The sequence below is a fragment of the Rhynchophorus ferrugineus genome, unplaced genomic scaffold (assembly GCF_030347505.1).
Source record: "Rhynchophorus ferrugineus isolate W39M unplaced genomic scaffold, kcgeb_rfMv2 rfM1, whole genome shotgun sequence".
NCBI lineage: Eukaryota > Metazoa > Arthropoda > Insecta > Coleoptera > Curculionidae > Rhynchophorus > Rhynchophorus ferrugineus.
The window spans coordinates 63,670,179-63,688,429 of record NW_027472580.1 but is presented as its reverse complement, the minus strand read 5'-3'; the positions used below and the strand labels follow the sequence as shown (position 1 = coordinate 63,688,429).

The following is an 18,251-nucleotide window of genomic DNA, read 5'->3' as shown; positions in this document are numbered from 1 at the left end:
ATAAAAAGTGAAAACCTAGTCTCAATCATTATATCATTATTAAGTGCCCTAATAGAAGAGACAGAAGAAAAACAAAGATAACCAACCCAAATCAATTCCCAGACTACCCCCAGTAGTAATATACATAAGGTATGTGGTAGGTGTTGTTAAACATCTGCATGACTTGCTCAAGACAATATGTAATAATTACACAATAAAAATAATCGGATCTGAAACAATGAAGATTCAAATGTTTGACCCCGAACACTTCAAAGTGTTAATAAGAGAACTGGACAATAGAAATACGCAATACCATACTTTTCGACCAAAGTCCTAAAAAACATTTAAATTCGTCATTTAGACCACAATATCATTAAATGTAAACCACCATATACAAAAAGAATCATGCCACAATACGCTAGATGCCAAGCATATGGGCATACCAAAACATACTGTTGCAAGTTGTATAGAGTGTGAAATGCGCAGGAGAGCATCCGACGAATGATTGCACGCGTAAAAAACGTGACGATAAAGTAAAATGCATGAACTGTAACGGTGACCATCATGCAAATTATAGAAGATGCCTAGTACATAACGCGTTGCAACAAAAATTTTATCCAGCACTGAGAGAAAAAAGAAACTTATAGCCACCAAAACAACTCATACCATTTAACTCGCCTAAAGCACCAATACAACATCCTCATATATCATACGCACACGCCGTGTCCAACAGTCAGATCCAACCTAATACGCAGACAACGCCAATCACCACTGAACCTGTAGGTACTATTAGTAAATTAGAGGAAATGGTGGGTAAACTTATGGAGCAAATGAGTACAATGATGAATTTACTCACCGACGTCGTTACCAAGCTAACCTAATGACTGATAGCCATTACAACAAATACAAAATAGCCGTCTGGAAAACTAATGGACTCTATCAATATGCCAAGGAGCTTAAAATATTCTTATATGAACAAAATCATGATATCATGATGGTATCCGAAAACACATTTCACGGATAGAAATTATTTACGGATTCCGCAATACAAGCTGTATCACACAAAACACCCAGATGATAAAGCACATGGAGGACCATCTATAATTATCCGTGAAAACATACAACAACACTGTGAAACAGATAAATTCAGCGAGGAATATTTACAAGCCACCAGTGTAACCATTGAAGAAGTGCATGGGCCATTAACAATGAATGCTAACTATTGTCCACATAAACACAACAACAATGCAGAACAATACTACGGTTTCTTTAATACGCTAGGTAATATATTCATTGCCGGAGGAGACTATAATGCAAAACATGTAATCTAGGGGTTCTAGGTTAATAACAGCAAAAGGCAGAGAATTGGTCAAAACAACGAAGGCACATAACTTTAGCATATCTCTACTGGTGAGCCAACATATTGGCCGTCAGATAGAAATAAAATTCCCGATACCATAGACATTTGTGTTACAAAAAATATTGACACTAAAACGTGCAAAGCTGAATTATGCTTCAATCTATCATCACTCACCAGTTATTATAACAGTGAACTCAAATATTCTCAACAAAACAAAACCACCTTCTTTGCATAACTCCAAAACTAACTAGCTGTTATTTAGAGAGAAATTAAACAGTTTAATACCCCTCAAAACAGACATAGCAGCAAATAATATTACAAAAACTATACAAGAAGCAGCATGGTACGCAATACCTAATAGCGCGACATATCAAAAGTTTAATTATATTTCATCTACAATTAAACAAAAAATTGCTGAAAAAAGAAAACTGCGAAAAACCTGACAACAAATCAGAACAGAAGAAAACAAAAGAAAATTCAACAAGGCCACAAAAGAGCTGAAAGAGCTAATAAATAAGGAACAAAATCAAGGTATTCAAAACTATTTAGAAAACTTAACGCCAACTGATGCAACTGAATATTCTCTCTCGAAAGTAACAAAAAGGATTGAAAAACCTCAACAACATAATCCACCCATTAAAATTGACAATACCGTCTAAGATATCGGTAACAGAAGAAAATAACATAATTGACTTTCTTAAGACTCCGTTTCAAATGGATATCCACATGAGAAAATTACTGTTAAGGAAGTAAAACAAACTATACTTAAAGAAATCAATGTTAAAAAAGCTCCTAGTTTTGACCTAATTACTGGAGGAATCTTAAAAGAGCTCTCAGGAAAGTGCATCAAATTAATTACATTCATATTTAATGCCATGCTAAGACTTGGAAAGTGGCTTAAATCATTATGATTCTTAAACCTGGATAAAAATCAGAAGACGTCTCATCTTATCGTCCTGTAAGCATGTTACCTGTGATCTCTAAACTTTTCAAAAAACTATACATTAAGAGACTCAAAATAATCGCAGAGGAGAGAAATATTATTCCAGACCATCAATTTGGCTTCCGTAATAAACACGGAACAGAACAATTACATAGATTAGTCAATCAAATTAACAAAAACTTAAACGATAAAAAATATTGCTCGCTGCATATCTCGATATTTCTCATGCTTTCGACAAGTGTGGCACACTGGACTGCATGTTAAATTGAAAAAACTTTTGCCCTATACGCACTTTCAACTGCTAAAATCATACCTCACAGACAGGCATTTTATTGTCAAACAGGGCAACGAATACACTGACCTACACCCAATATATTCGGGTGTTCCACAGGGCAGTGTTCTTGGCTCATTATTGTATCTATTGTATACAGTGATATAGCGGTTTTATCATCACACGAGGATCCAATATCGGGCACAAAAAACATCCAACTTTATCTTAACAAAGTCGAATTATGGTTGAAAACGTGGCGTATCAAAACAAATGAGACAAAATGTATCCATATGACATTCACCCTTTGTAGAAGAACATGTCCCTCAGTAAAATTGAATAATCATGAACTTCCTCAAACAGACAACGTTAAATATCTGGGAATGCATTTTGATCGATGTTGAAATTTTACGGTGATTAATTGATATTCTGAGATTACTTTTAACAAACAGCTTTATTTAATACACCTATCTAAACAGTTGAAGACTCCATATAAACGAACTGATGAATTAATCTATATACAATAACAACGTGGTTTCTCTCTTGACTAACACTTAAATCAAATATATTGACTGATAGGGCGTAAATCTAAATTATCATTAGATAACAAGGTTTTGCTGTATAAGTCAATACTTAGGCCCATTTGGCCCTATGGTATTGAACTGTGGGGTACTACTAGCAAATCTAACTTAGATATCCTCCAAAGGTTCCAGAATAGTGTTACGAGTCATCGTCGATGTCCCATATTACACATCCAACAAACTGGTTCAGCGCGATATCCCGATATCTGAAAGACTAAGTGCGTAGGCTCAAACGCAAACTACCAGACGAACTGATTAATAGACACATAGAGTGATATTTAATAATCTCTAGAATAAGTTAGAATAGTCTTTAGAATAAGTTAGGATAGACTTTAAAATAAGTTATAATAGTATCTAGAATAAGATTTAGATTATAAGTTGTACAGCAGATCACTTACTGAAATGATATTCTACATGTCAGAATGGTTATATTTTATAATGGAAATCATATACTAATACTTATTTCCCACGGGCAGATTATTGACGTTCTAAGAGATTAATAAAAAAAAATTAAAAAGAACGAAGCTTCACTTGATTAAACTTAATATATTGTAGTCGCGCGCTATTGGATATAATTGTTATTACAAACCATTCTCAAATCCACATAAACACAGGTGAAACATGTCATCAAAATCATTCTAACCGTTTAGGAGAAGTTAAATTACATAAGATAAAGATAATTCTTCTGCCTATCTGTATGTTACTTAACTTATTTTTTTTGTGTGTTTATGTAGATTCGAGAATAGTTTAGATTCACAACGTGTCCCAACATGTGGCGCTACAATAGGGGATTTTAAGATATTTTTTATCTGATCTTTTAAAGAAAAACACTAATTAAAAGTTATTACGATCATCTTATAGCATTTGCTTTATTGTCGAAATTTATTCCGTCCAAACAAAAAGCCACAAACAAAATGTTCGGGCATGTCTCTAATACTATATGTAAGGTATTTTGGGCTGTCTAATACTATATATAGCATATATAAGGTTTACGTAGAAAAAATAATAAAACTATTTTTTTATTAAAATTTTGATTTTATTTAAATAAATATTCACTTTTCAATAACTGATCTGATTGGCAACAACACTTTAAAACATTGAAAATATTTTAAACATATTGTTAATAGTAATTTTTATTGAATAAATTTATAATGAATTTTCGTTTTTTAGGAAATTTAAAAGTTCGTGAACATCCATTATTGGGTCCTTACGTAGAAGATTTAAGTAAATTAGCTGTAACCAGTTACCAAGATATTCACGATTTAATCGATGAAGGAAATAAAGCTAGAACTGTAGCTGCTACAAATATGAATGAAACTAGTTCTAGATCACATGCAGTTTTTACAATATTCTTCACACAACAAAGGTAAAATAATTCCTCATTTATCCGATTTATTGATGCAAAATATATTGGATGGTTGATAATGTATAGTCTATCCAAAGTAACAATGAACTCACGCCATCTCAATTTATGACGTCAAAACGTCGCAAAGTTGCCACATTTAACTTTGACATTTTACGCATTTTAGTTTATTCTAGCCTTGACTATAGTTTGTAGATTAGAGAATTGTGCACACATGTGACAACCGAATGACTTTTGCAAGCTGATTCGGTTGCATGTTCGAACGTTTCAGCAACGACAGCATCTTTTTAACTGGAATAAAATGAAAAGGAAAATGTATTAATACGAATTTGGTTCTTTACTTGTTTTAATAAATTTCAAATCCTTGTTTATCATTACTCTGATCGAAAATACCGGTCAGAGTCGGAAACAGATTGCGTCTATCAGTTACTTCGAACAGAAACAGGATAATAGATGCATTAGATGTACTTTTTATTTATTTATGATATTTGTTGACTACATTGATAACTTTAGGGATTAACAGTTACAATTTTCAAGAATGTTACATTATTCAGATTAGAGTTTTGTTATATATCAAAGCCATATTGAGCTAAAACTCAAAGTTTGTGTGGCAACATTGCGACATTTTGACGTCATAAATTTAGATGAGGTGCGTTCACTGTTTTATTGAACGGACTATATATCTTGATGACGTGAGTTCACTGCTACTTTGGATAATATATTTTCTTTTTCAATAAAGGCTCGTGGATATTGAAATGGAATGAAACAATGTGTGAGATATTAAAGAAATTATTTTGTATTTCATAGGTCCATTCATTCAACACCTATTTAAAAAAAAACGTTGACACAAATGGATTTTATCTAAAGAAGACGATTTTGAAGTAACTGATGTAAAGTGAATAAATAATCGATTTCCTCACACCAGTAAATAGTGGGCAGGATGTCAAACAACTCAAAGTTAGAGTAAAATTTCATTTCAAACATGATTAGAAAGTGCAAAATTTACCTCATGCGTCTCATCTTGATTAATGCCTTAATCTTAGAATTAAATAACATACAAGTTTTAAACCACTATAGACAATACTGCACTGGGCTAATAACACCTATTAAATTAATAAAAACTTTGTATATAATGTTATTTAAACGAAGGGTTTGACAAAAAGAGAATAGTTCCTGAATGAATTAGTCAAAAACATTCTAGGTTACTATGATTTATTAAATCTTATTTATTTTATGTGAAAAATGTTATTTGATTAAAAAAATTTTATAGAAACATTGTAGTAATGCTTCCATTATTTCCTGCAAATTATTACCTATTACTACGACCAGTTATTTTCAGACTTGACGAAACCACACAACTAACAACTGAAAAAGTATCAAAAATATCTTTGGTTGATTTAGCTGGATCTGAAAGAGCAGATTCGACTGGTGCAAAAGGAACGCGCTTAAAAGAAGGAGCCAACATTAACAAAAGCTTAACTACCTTGGGAAAAGTTATTTCCGCTCTCGCTGAAATTGTAAGTATTTCTTTTAGAATTCCACAAATCATTTTTAACTTAAATTGTTTCCCTTGCATTCATTTCGTCCTCATTTCTTTCATTTCAGTCGGTAAGTGTTGTAAGTAACATTGCTGTAATTTCTGTAATATTTATATGCACTTTTTAATTCAGGCATCTAAGAGCAAAAAATCTAAAAAAGCAGATTTTATACCATATAGAGATTCTGTATTGACATGGCTTCTGCGAGAGAATCTAGGAGGAAACAGTAAAACTGCCATGATTGCAGCTATCTCCCCTGCTGATATTAATTATGATGAGACATTATCAACTTTAAGGTAATATTTTTTGTATTAATAACACAAAAAGTTAATCAAATATATATGTTGTTAAAGAATATACAAAACATGTAATTCCAAATTGATTCCTTTGGTTAGGTAAAATGTTGATGCATGAAAAACACTCAAATTCAAAATTCAGTCTCAACAATTTTATTTACAAAATTTTATATTCTAATAAAGAATACATTTTTAATAGGCGTTGGGTAATGTTTACGAACTCATTTGAGAATCAGAAATTATATAAAATAATAATTTATTAGAGCGCAAATATAACTTTGGGCAAATGCATAAGGCATACTTACATTTGTAGTTGTAACTATTAGTAATATTTCAGTTCCTTATAGGGTTAACACCGCAATTAGTATTACTTTTCTCTATAAAACATCTGAAAGACGAACTTTTAATTTCCTACTTTTTACTTCAAGCAATTTTATGGTGTAACTTTCACGTTTTTAATTTTTACAATTTTAATTTTAATTCTTAACGTTTTATTTTTTGAATTGTGATAATCTTGTCTGCATTTATAGTTTAAAATTCTTGAAATTCTTGTTAATATTAAGATCTAAAGCATAAAATGTTTACGATTTCTTTAAAAAGCCTAAAGTTCACTTGTGATTGGCCTAAAATAGATTCGCTATTTCTGTTTTATATATGAAGAATATTTAAATCCAGTAATATGAATAGATTAATCAATAAGAGCATAAGTATTTTCTATTAGTTACATTAAACTAAATGGATAATATATAGTACAAAACATTTATTTTACAAATGAACATACATGATCGTAAGTTCATAAGGAATTTCATTGTTATCTGTTATAAATTAGATACGCCGACAGAGCCAAACAAATTGTTTGCAAGGCCGTTGTTAACGAAGACGCTAATGCCAAACTTATCAGAGAACTCAAAGAAGAAATTCAGAAACTTCGCGAACTACTTAAACAAGAAGGAATTGAAGTACATGAAGGTAAGTACAGGTTACATTGTCTTAATTTTATTATTTTAAAGTCAACTCAAATCAACTAATTAGATGTGTATCAAAAACAATTGCAATAGTTAGAAAATCTACACTAATGGTGCAGTTAATTAACTAAATTCAGATTTTTCACCTTCAATCTATATTTTCGTTTTTGAGTTAGGTGAAAGGACTGAATCTCTTGAGATGGCGTACATGTCATATACTGTCAACGTAAAATGATTAATGTCTTTTTTATACATTTTAAATATATAAGAATTTTACGGTTGCAATATACGTTTTTTTAAGCTGTGAAGTTGAAAACGGAAACGCATTGTTGGAAAAAAAATTAATTAAACTATAGCACTATTCTGCTATTATCCATATATCAATATACAATTCAACAATATGGTTTCAATTATTTGAGAATCATTAAAGCTTCTAATTCCAACCAATGTTAAAAAAATGTTAGCTCATTAAATGTTGGGTTGGGGAAAAGTAATTTCGGTTTTTTTTTGAAAATTTAAAACTAATCAGTAATTTGTACTTGCATTACTATGGAACTTTTGATTTCTGAACTAAAAATTGAACCTAGGTATTTTCACAAGCCTCTTTTAAAACTAGCTTTATACCATTATGGGAGCTTTGCAGAGGCCAGAACAAGTAGTAGTTGGATGGATAGGTCTGTGCTATACGGTGGATACATCAAAATTTACCATCCAGCCTCTCAATTTTTACCGAGTCAATAAAGAAACATCTGCTCTAGTATTTCAACCGTTTTTCAATCGTCTACCACAATCTCATTAGTGGTTGACTGTATATAGTCGAATTAATAATGGTTTAACTATGTTTGAGTAGCACATAACTGACAATTACTTCTTTTCTTCTCCGGGTTTTGACCAAGATTTTTTCACGCATTCATCTCAAATAATTCGTTTTAAAAATAGTTCGATTTGGTCTGGTTTCAATTCACAATTCGCAATTCAATTCACTAATGAAAACTCAGTTCATTAAATTTATCGTAATTTTCACCGTTAATTAAGACTTTTTTATATTTTTTTATATGATTAAAAACTATCTTATGGTCAATGTTTAATTCCGTCGTAATATTACGAGATGTTGGCTTACTTCGATATATGTTCAGGTCAGTGCGAGATTCAGCTTTAACATCTGCATTTCCGGAAAGAAACTGGCAATTCAATTCTGGCACTGGCATTCACTGAAACATTATTAATGTATATAAACACCACCCAATTCTCAATGGACCTACGCTGTATTTTTTCATTTTCTGAAGGAATCAGTAAATTATTGCGAAAATAACCTTCCGAAATCTTTCCGAAGCCTTCCGAAATAACTTTTAACTGAGTATACTAATGGCGCTACCTTTATATCCAGAGCATTTTATGAACTATTGCCTTAAACAATTTACTATAGTATGGTCTGATTGAATAAATATTACCAGAAGAATGCTACTTTAAAGGCATCTATTAGGAAAACCGCTAATTATTTTTTCCAGCCTTATAGTTATAACGTTGTAGATTATTCTAATGCTAAGTCAGAATATTCACTTAATTATGATTATTATAGAGCAGTATAGAGGTTTTATCTATTGTCTAATTATTCACAAGTAGTTAATTCTGATAGACAATCTAGTTCTACTTATATTTGGTTCGTTCCATCGACAAGAGTTTTTAATACAAACAGAAAATGCTATAATGAAGGATAAAAATTGTATAACGATAATTATTCAATTGGTTTAGATCAATTTATTATTTTAATAAACTTTTTATTCTATTTTTAACTTATAATATATAAGCCATATTATATTTTACGGTTGACAGTAATATTAACTTTTTCCCATTTTTCATATCGAAAAGTTTTGTGGCTCATTAAATTTTTATTAAACGCCGCCAGGCCCAGATGGTAAAGTTATATACGAAAAGAAAGAACAGCGTAAGTATTGTTCGCTTCCAGAGAAGCTTATGGCACCCTTAAATCGCCACAGCGATGGCGCCACATGTGTCGTACTTCACAAATTATTCATGTTTATCAAATTAGCAACAGTTTCTAAATATTATCGAACTTATTATCACCATAATTTTCCAAAAATATTTTAATGCTAGAAAATGTGTGTTACACATAAACTGTTGCCATTTGAAAATGAAGTGTGTTCAGTGCAGCTTAAAACGCAGCTTCTTTGTACCCGAATTGAAAATATTTTTGTTTCTAAATTTGTATCCATTAACGTACATAGCTCTAGCTTGAGAATAATCGATCTAAAATTTTTGATCATTTATTAGATCTATACGAATATCATAATATTTGGCATTAGTACCAAATATATATTATTAATTTTAATTTTATATTAATTTATAGGTGTTGAAAATAATATCGTTGAACGTAACAACAAAGAAAATGAAAAGCGAGCACGTACACAATCTACGACAGCTGAAGAAGCAGTTGATCAACTACAAGCAAGCGAAAAACTTATTGCAGGTATACGTCATAATATATTAATATTTTAATATTCACAAACGAATTTAAGTGAAAGGTTGCCAAAAATCTTATAATATTATTGACGTTTTCTTTATTCTCAACAGAACTAAATGAAACTTGGGAGGAGAAACTGAAAAAAACAGAAGCGATCAGAATAGAACGCGAAGCGGTGTTTGCTGAAATGGGGGTGGCTATTAAAGATGGTAACACGGTTGGTATTTTCTCACCAAAGAAAACACCACATTTAGTTAACTTGAACGAAGATCCCTTTATGTCCGAATGTCTCATTTATTACATCAAGGTAAGAGGTAAGCCTAGGGTAATTGTTATTATGGTTGTTTTTATTTTAGGATGGTCTTACTCGAATTGGTACAGAGGAAGCAAACTGTCCCCAAGATGTCCAGTTGTCGGGTTCGCACATTAAATCTGAACATTGTATCTTTGAAAATAAGGATAAAAAGATTACACTTATACCTTTAAATGGAGCTCTAATCTATGTTAATGGTAGAGAGGTGAGTTATTAACATTTTTAATTAGTACAGCACAAAACAACTTCTAATAATTTACTTAGTTATTAGATATTATATTTTCATAAATATTAAAGCATAATAATTGAAAAATATGCATCAGCCATTAAGAAGGCGCTTAGCTTGGTTCACTAACATGCAAATTATAATGTCGTTAATTTATTTTTAAATTAGTTTATTTGGGCAATACAAATAACTATGATAGTTAATAACATATATATTTAAAATATATATTTTTGTATTTATAAGTATTTTTATATATATTTTATTTTTGTGTATTTTTTATTATAACAATTGGAACACATATTGCTTTATTCACACATTGTCAACACCATGTTCTTTACAAATATTCTTATAATAAAAACTACATATTATATATTTCCTGATAGTGGATAAATATAACTTTTTTTCTTAGTTTTTGGCCCTGAAGCTACTCAAAAATACCTTCTGAACATTTTTCTAAAATTATATTTTGCACATAATTTGTCATTAGCATCTACACGACCCTTAGTCAAATAAATTGTATCATGTTCCCTAGTTTGTTTACTAAACAAATTACATTATTTCGCAATGTTATATTATTAAGCAATTAGTAATTAGCAATTAATACTGCTGATTTTCACCCTGTTAAAATATACATTGGATACCCGATAGAAATATTGAAGAAACATTACATTACTTCAATTAATAAGAGAGGCTATTGAAATTCTTGGCTTCCAGCCTAGTTTATTGTACCTGAAGAAGATGGAGGGACTGCTAGAGAAGCTTTTTAAACTTTTTTGGTCTTATTTTCTTGAGTTTCTCTTGTTGTAATAGGTGAGCATTGGATCTTATTGCTCATTTGGAGGATCATTTTTTTATATGCCTCAAGCTGTTACATTTGAGGACAAACTTGTCTAAGGTTTGCTAAGTTAAAATAGAGAGAGACTGAAAGAGTTTCCCTTGTGGCATTCCCGTTTTTTTTTTTCAAAGTATAAACCAAATCAGAAGGGTACCAAAGATGCACAATGTTAAAGTTATATTCAAACCAAACAGATCTCAGATATCAGGTGCCTCTAACCGCAAAGGTATAGTGGATCTGCCAAAGATAGTAAATGATAACCCCTATTTGAGTAAGAAAGTATTTATAGGAGAAACTGCATAGCATCAATGATATGTGAAATGTAGATACACCAACCTAACTGGCATTCCACCCTCCCATAAAAAGGTGCGGTCCTAGTTGCCAATCACTCAGCCGTGATGCGCACATTTTCATGGGATGATTTGGGAGTGATGATGCAGTCTAATAGTTTTAGCCAGTAAACCCGCCAAAACAACTCACATCTAAAAAATCGAAACTGTTTTTGTCGTCGAATCGATACCATAACTTGACTTTGTTTATTTCTTTGAATACTAATACTTGTACTAAAATATTAATAAAACACAAGCACGAAAATATCAGAAGTATATGTTAATTTGTTTTAGGTAACTGAACCAATTGTGCTAAAAACAGGTTCCAGAGTAATTTTGGGTAAAAATCACGTTTTCCGTTTCACTCACCCTGATGAAGTGAGAGAAATGAGAGAGAAAAATACCCCTGCCGAAACCGTCGACTGGAATTATGCCCAAAATGAGCTATTGGAAAAACAGGGTGTAGACTTAAAAGCTGAAATGCAAAAGAAACTAGTAACGTTAGAGGAACAATATCGCAAAGAAAAAGAAGCTGCTGATCAGTTGTTTGATGAACAAAGAAAGGTAAACCATTATTTATTTCAATACCAATATATGATGTTATGTTGTTATGTGAAATTTCTATGAAGCATGGACAGTTCTACTCTTAACTATTAATATATTTCAATCCCATTTTATTAGAATCAATCCCAAAGTATAAATTTATCTGACAGATAAAGAGACAGACAGCGAGATCTGACAAGATTGATGATTAAATATGATAATGTACTTTTTTCACCTTCAAAAGTTGATCTGGCTTCGAATTAACCTTTTCAAAATTTCGACACTTCACTGTAACTGAACTGAAATAAGATAATGTTTGTCAGATAGCACCATCAATACTCTTTTTTTAATTTACTATTTTGAAATGAAATTTAATAATAGCCTTCACAAGTATTATTTTGTTTTTTTGTTTACAAAAGAGAATATACAAAGCTTAATTTTATCTTAATTATTTAAACAAATACAATTGTCTAATTTTCGACTCCACAATCCCATATGTAGTGATATAGAAACTATTCCATGCTAAAGGATATCTGTTTATTATATTTAAAGCCTCGTTTTCTTTTTTCTCAAAATATGTTTATATTACATTATGTTATAAAGAAAACCTATTTCTTTCCTAATATATAGTTTTAATATTCTTAAGAATTACGAAGCACGTATTGATGCACTTCAAAAACAAGTTGAAGAGCAAAGTATGACTATGTCAATGTATAGTTCATACACTCCTGAAGATTTCAACAATGAAGAAGACATTTTTGGTGAGTACTGAAACTTGTGTTTGTAAATTGCTTTTAGTTGCTTTCGGTAGTAGCCACAACAGTTTAACTCAATAGATGATGTAATATTAATTGAAGAATCTTAATCAATTTTCATTTTTATTTATACTAGTAATCGCCCGATGGTTAATTTATTATTTTATTTATCACTATTTAATGAAGTTAATCATATTGCTATCATAATAAAGAGAATAGTTTAAAAATATGTTACTAGAACTTGTTTTGACATATACGCGATACATAATATTAATTAAAATAATATGAATTGTAATATAGTCTATTCAATAAAACAGCCAATGCACATCATGAAATTGTACGACGTCAGCACGTCGCAATGTTGCCGCATCAAATTGAACTTTTGGTTTACAATTCTTACCGGTTTTTATAAACTCTATAATTAGAGGTTTTCTCTATTATTATCACTAATATTTTGAAGTTTGGATGGTTTAAATATTTACCAAATTACTGTTTTTAATTAATAGTTACTTCCATTTGTCCTTTTTTCAATCTATACAAATTAAGTAGCTAGTTTTATTTTATCTGCATATTTTCTATCCATATATCTCACTTAAAATATATATTGAAAAACAATACATACACCACGCTTATTTGATAAAAGAATATTTTCTTTTCTTAAATTTTTACGATTCTTGTTATTCTCATTTTCGATTTTTTATATTATTATGAAATTTTATACCGGCATTCGTACTTTGCTGCCAGATTTTACGTATCAACGTAAAATTACATATGCGTGGTCAATTAACGTACAACAGAAACGGCGAATTATCTATCATATAAGAGTTAGAGCTGTCACCATGTTGACTAAATCCAATGAAAATAGAGTCTAAAATATTTATTATATATTTTGTGTCATCAACCTCACAGCTATTCCTGGTTGTTTGATTTTTAGCGCATATTACACAAATATTTTCACTGCGCCAGATACCCCCGTTTTCCGCAAAAAGAGATGCAATGTCTTCACTAAGCTTACTAATAAGGAGAAAAATTATGCATATAATTAACTTTTTAATAATTTACACTGTTATTATATAAATGTATTTAAACATATTAACAAATTAATCATTACAAATAAAGGTTTCAAAAACAGTTATGGGTAAAAATATTAAGACAATGTTAAATACAAGATTGTTATAGTGCATGCAGTGACATATTTTGTAAGTTCCGTTAAAGCTAGACAGCGTTAATTATAAATGGAGGTTTTTTACTGAAGATATTTGAATTTTACATTAACTAATCCTAATTTAAAATAATCATATTGCATCATCTCATAATAAAAGAAAAGTTTACTCAAGATACTTTTCTTAGCCTTCTTTGCGAAGGTAGCGAACGTATTTGCATGCGTGGCTTAGTCAAGCTTCAATATACCGAGTGGCACGCTTTTTCAGTGAACCCTCTGTTTGATGCAGAGTGCAATTGGTCCGAGAAGGAGTTCGAGATTGCGGCACATTCATGGAGAAAATGGAAACATCATCAATTTACTTCGTTGAGAGACGACTTGTGGGGAAATGCTATTTTCCTAAAGGAAGCTAATGCAATCAGTGTCGAATTGAAGAAAAAGGCAAGTTTGCAATAGACTGGTTGTGCAAATTACTAAATTTAATAGGTAAAACAAGAGAACATCTTTAACATAAATTATTCTAAAATGAATGTTTTTGTCAGTTCTTAACAGAAACTAAAATTATATATTAATTTTTATAAGAACATTTTTTTTCCCATATTGTTCATACAACATTTATTTCTAATTATATTTTTTTATATTTTTATATATTATATATTTATTTTAAATATGTTTTCCAAGTAAATTTCTTGGATAAAAATTATTTTGGAATAACTCGTTCCATTGGTACAATGAATAACTAAGAAATCGTTTGATCATATGCACTTTTTATAGTAGCAGGTTTTCATTGAATATTTTCTGCTAAGTTAACTTTGATTTCAGATAAATGAGTCTATAAAAATTTTTAAAATCTTTGTGTTTCCAACCATAATAAATCTTATATCGACAAATATTTCATTATTATTGTATATAAAAATAATATAATAATGTTTTTCTCTAGGTTCAATTTCAATTCACACTTCTGACAGATACTCTATATTCCCCACTTCCACCAGATTTACGCCCAGTTGTAGATTTTGAAGAGGACATGTCTATTCAAAAAACTATTGTAGCTGTAGAAGTTCAAGACTTAAAAAATGGGGCTACTCATTATTGGTCTCTAGATAAATTACGGTAAGTATTATCGTAAATAATATTTTTTATGCTAAGGTAGCTTGAAAAGTTTCTTGATTATTGAAATGGCCTTTCTATGTTGTATTTACGATATTATAGGCGTTTAGCGTTAACTATTTCGACGCACATGTATATTAGACGCATGGTAGGAATTGAATTTGGTCTAGAATTATACAGAAAAAATAAAATGTATGTAGCAATGGACGTACTCCTAATATATAACATACAATTATGATACAAATACAATCTTTCTAATGCCCAAATATGTGTTCTAAATGTAACCAGAAATAACGAGGGAGAGAGAGAAATTACACAGCTTTTTTATTAATTTAAAGCACTAGTACACTAAATGTGTTTAATATAGTCATTCTTTATATACTCACAGATACACATTACAGTTTTACTTTAAAATTAAAACAGTTCATAATTTCATTATATTTTTTATATCATTATTTATATACATTCTACATACTATTCAAGCTACCTTTTTATCATTTTCCAGTTAAAAGTACCTTTTCATTGTCAGTCACCGTATGCATCATATATAAAGATATAATAAAGCAGCTATTAAACATTTGGGTTGACTCACAAAAATTCACTTGGTGTTTATTTTTAAACGCTTTCACCTAGTCATAAATTGGAGATAATGAAAATAACATGTGAAGAAATAGCAATGAGCTCATCAACAACGCCGGATGATCAATGCCCGCCAATTCTTAGTTGTCTCGTTCACTGCCCACCTCTGGCTTCATCGAGGTTGGTGTCACACTGCTTCATGCTACTGCCATCCCCTTCTCAATGTAACTTGGCTTGACGAATGAATGAACTGTGCACAGTTATATATTGTTTAAATTATATATATATATATATATATGTATACATATAATATATATATATATATATATATATATATTAAATTAATACACAAACGAAATATAACTTAATAATTAGAAGCAATATATTATACAATGATTTAATACATGGGACATGATTTATATAATATGTTTGTATTAACGGTAATGTATTAAATTTAATATATATTTTAATATAAACCTTACGAAATATTTATAATTATAATAAATTAAAAAAGAACATTAATAAAACTGTTCTATTTTTATTGTACCAAATTTTTCATTTATATTATTTCTTCAATTACGTCTTCATTATTTTATGTTTATATCAGTATATATTAGTTATAAATTAATATTTTATATACATTCAAGTATTATATAAAATATGTCCCTTCATTTCATGATTTACGATATGTTATGCGCCTAAAAATGTACTTAAAAGCTAAGAAAATATTATGTAACACATATCTTTAATATACATCGACCAAATTATAAGTCATAATTAATATCTTTATTATACTCATTATTTATATTTAATAATGCTTTAATTTAATTTTTATTAAATTTGAAAATTTTGTTGAATTTAAATGAGAATGATATCAAAAATTCATATTGTTATTTTAAATACATATCGTTCTTCATTTATTGTTAAAGTTTACTCAACCCAAATCAATATATATTTTTGTTCCAGTCAACGGTTGGAACTAATGCGTGAAATGTATCACAACGAAGCTGAGATGTCTCCAACATCACCAGATTACAATGTGGAATCATTAACCGGCGGTGATCCTTTTTATGACCGTTTTCCATGGTTCCGCATGGTGGGACGCGGGTTTGTCTACCTAAGTAATCTTCTTTATCCAGTAACGCTGATTCATAAAGTAGCCATCGTAAGCGAAAAAGGCGATGTTCGTGGTTATTTAAGGGTGGCAGTTCAAGCTGTCTTAGACGAAGATAACGCAGATCAAGTGGGAGTTCGGCAAAGTGCTAGAATTGCCTTTGAACCAACACCTAAGGGTTACTAATACCCTGTTGTTTTTTAATAACATTTTAATATTATTAATTTTTAGCCGTTTCTACTATAACTGATAAAGACAGAACAAATCAAAATATAGATGAAAGAATTATAGAAGGACAGAACAATATTGATCCTATCAAATTGGAAGAATTGATAGAATGTGATGCGGATTCTAGTCGTGGAGATAGCTCTGTCGCTTCCGACGTAAAAGAAGAAGATATACCTGACCATCTTCTTCTAGGAAAGGAATTCACATTCAGAGTAACTGTACTTCAAGCAGTAGGAATTTCTACAGAATATGCTGATGTATTTTGCCAATTTAAGTATGTTAACAGATTTTTTAAGACTTGCCCGTATTATATAACGCCACATTATTTTTGCTTGCAGTTTCTTACATAGGCATGACGAAGCATTCTCAACTGAACCCGTTAAAAATACTGGAAAAGGAACTCCTCTTGGTTTCTACCATGTGCAAAATGTAAGTAATTATAATGACATAATGTTAATATTTAAGTAGTTGTTTGTCTTAGCCGTTTTTATTAAATCGTTGTATTTTAAATCGTCAAAAATGTTTAATAATCTTTAAAAAATTTCTTTTAGAAACCTAATATATATCTATATTTGTAGATTACCGTTACTTGTACGAAATCTTTTATTGATTATATAAAAAATCAGCCAATCGTCTTTGAGGTATTTGGCCATTATCAACAACACCCACTACACAAAGATGCCAAACTGGAAGGAAATGTTCGTCAGCCACCTCGTCGAATGCTTCCACCCTCTATCCCTATTTCACAACCAGTACGATCGAGTAAATTTGGTGCTTTACCAAGCCCATGCACAGCACATATTCACGCTAAAGTCGATGTACTAGTATGGTTTGAAATATGTGAGCTGGCTCCAAATGGTGAATATGTAACAGCTGCAGTCGAACATAGCGATGATTTACCATGCAGAGGATTATTCTTATTGCATCAGGTAAATTGTAAATATTTTGTATATTGTAACATATTGTTTGAAATAATATTTATAAAAAAACTCACTATTAACGGCATTTAGGGTATTCAAAGAAGAATTCGCATTACTATGGTTCATGATCAAGCTTATGAAATTAGATGGCTTGACGTTCGTGAATTAGTTGTTGGGAGAATTAGAAAAACTCCTGAATCAGAATCCGAAATCGAAGATAATGATAGAACTGTTCTTTCTTTAGGCCTATTTCCAGGTACATTTGGGTATTAAATATATTTGTATTAAAAATTTTAATTTAAATATATATTTATACTCATAGCTTGAATATATTTTTCCTTAAAAAATATTTGATTTAAATT

At 30.3% G+C, this 18,251-nt stretch overlaps 1 protein-coding gene across 10 annotated transcripts in view; it reads left to right on the top strand.

The window, feature by feature from the left end:
• Positions 1-18,251, top strand: part of unc-104 (kinesin family member unc-104) — a 51,276-nt gene that overhangs the window by 28,689 nt on the left and 4,336 nt on the right. For 6 of the 10 annotated variants that reach the window (XR_013006511.1, XR_013006584.1, XM_076409612.1 and 3 more), the window contains exons 5-21: positions 4,302-4,497; positions 5,834-6,011; positions 6,165-6,328; positions 7,158-7,297; positions 9,200-9,238; positions 9,662-9,781; positions 9,886-10,082; positions 10,132-10,293; positions 11,773-12,042; positions 12,668-12,782; positions 14,207-14,379; positions 14,879-15,051; positions 16,594-16,919; positions 16,973-17,243; positions 17,308-17,398; positions 17,548-17,898; positions 17,980-18,145. Coding sequence is in view for 8 of the 10 variants with exons in the window: in XM_076409612.1 (XP_076265727.1) it covers positions 4,302-4,497; positions 5,834-6,011; positions 6,165-6,328; positions 7,158-7,297; positions 9,200-9,238; positions 9,662-9,781; positions 9,886-10,082; positions 10,132-10,293; positions 11,773-12,042; positions 12,668-12,782; positions 14,207-14,379; positions 14,879-15,051; positions 16,594-16,919; positions 16,973-17,243; positions 17,308-17,398; positions 17,548-17,898; positions 17,980-18,145 (3,132 nt within the window). In the remaining 2 variants the exon portion in view is untranslated. The remainder of the gene's footprint in view (positions 1-4,301; positions 4,498-5,833; positions 6,012-6,164; positions 6,329-7,157; positions 7,298-9,199; positions 9,239-9,661; positions 9,782-9,885; positions 10,083-10,131; positions 10,294-11,772; positions 12,043-12,667; positions 12,783-14,206; positions 14,380-14,878; positions 15,052-16,593; positions 16,920-16,972; positions 17,244-17,307; positions 17,399-17,547; positions 17,899-17,979; positions 18,146-18,251) is intronic. The other 4 variants (XM_076409864.1, XM_076409778.1, XM_076409693.1 and 1 more) reach the window with 3 other exon arrangements.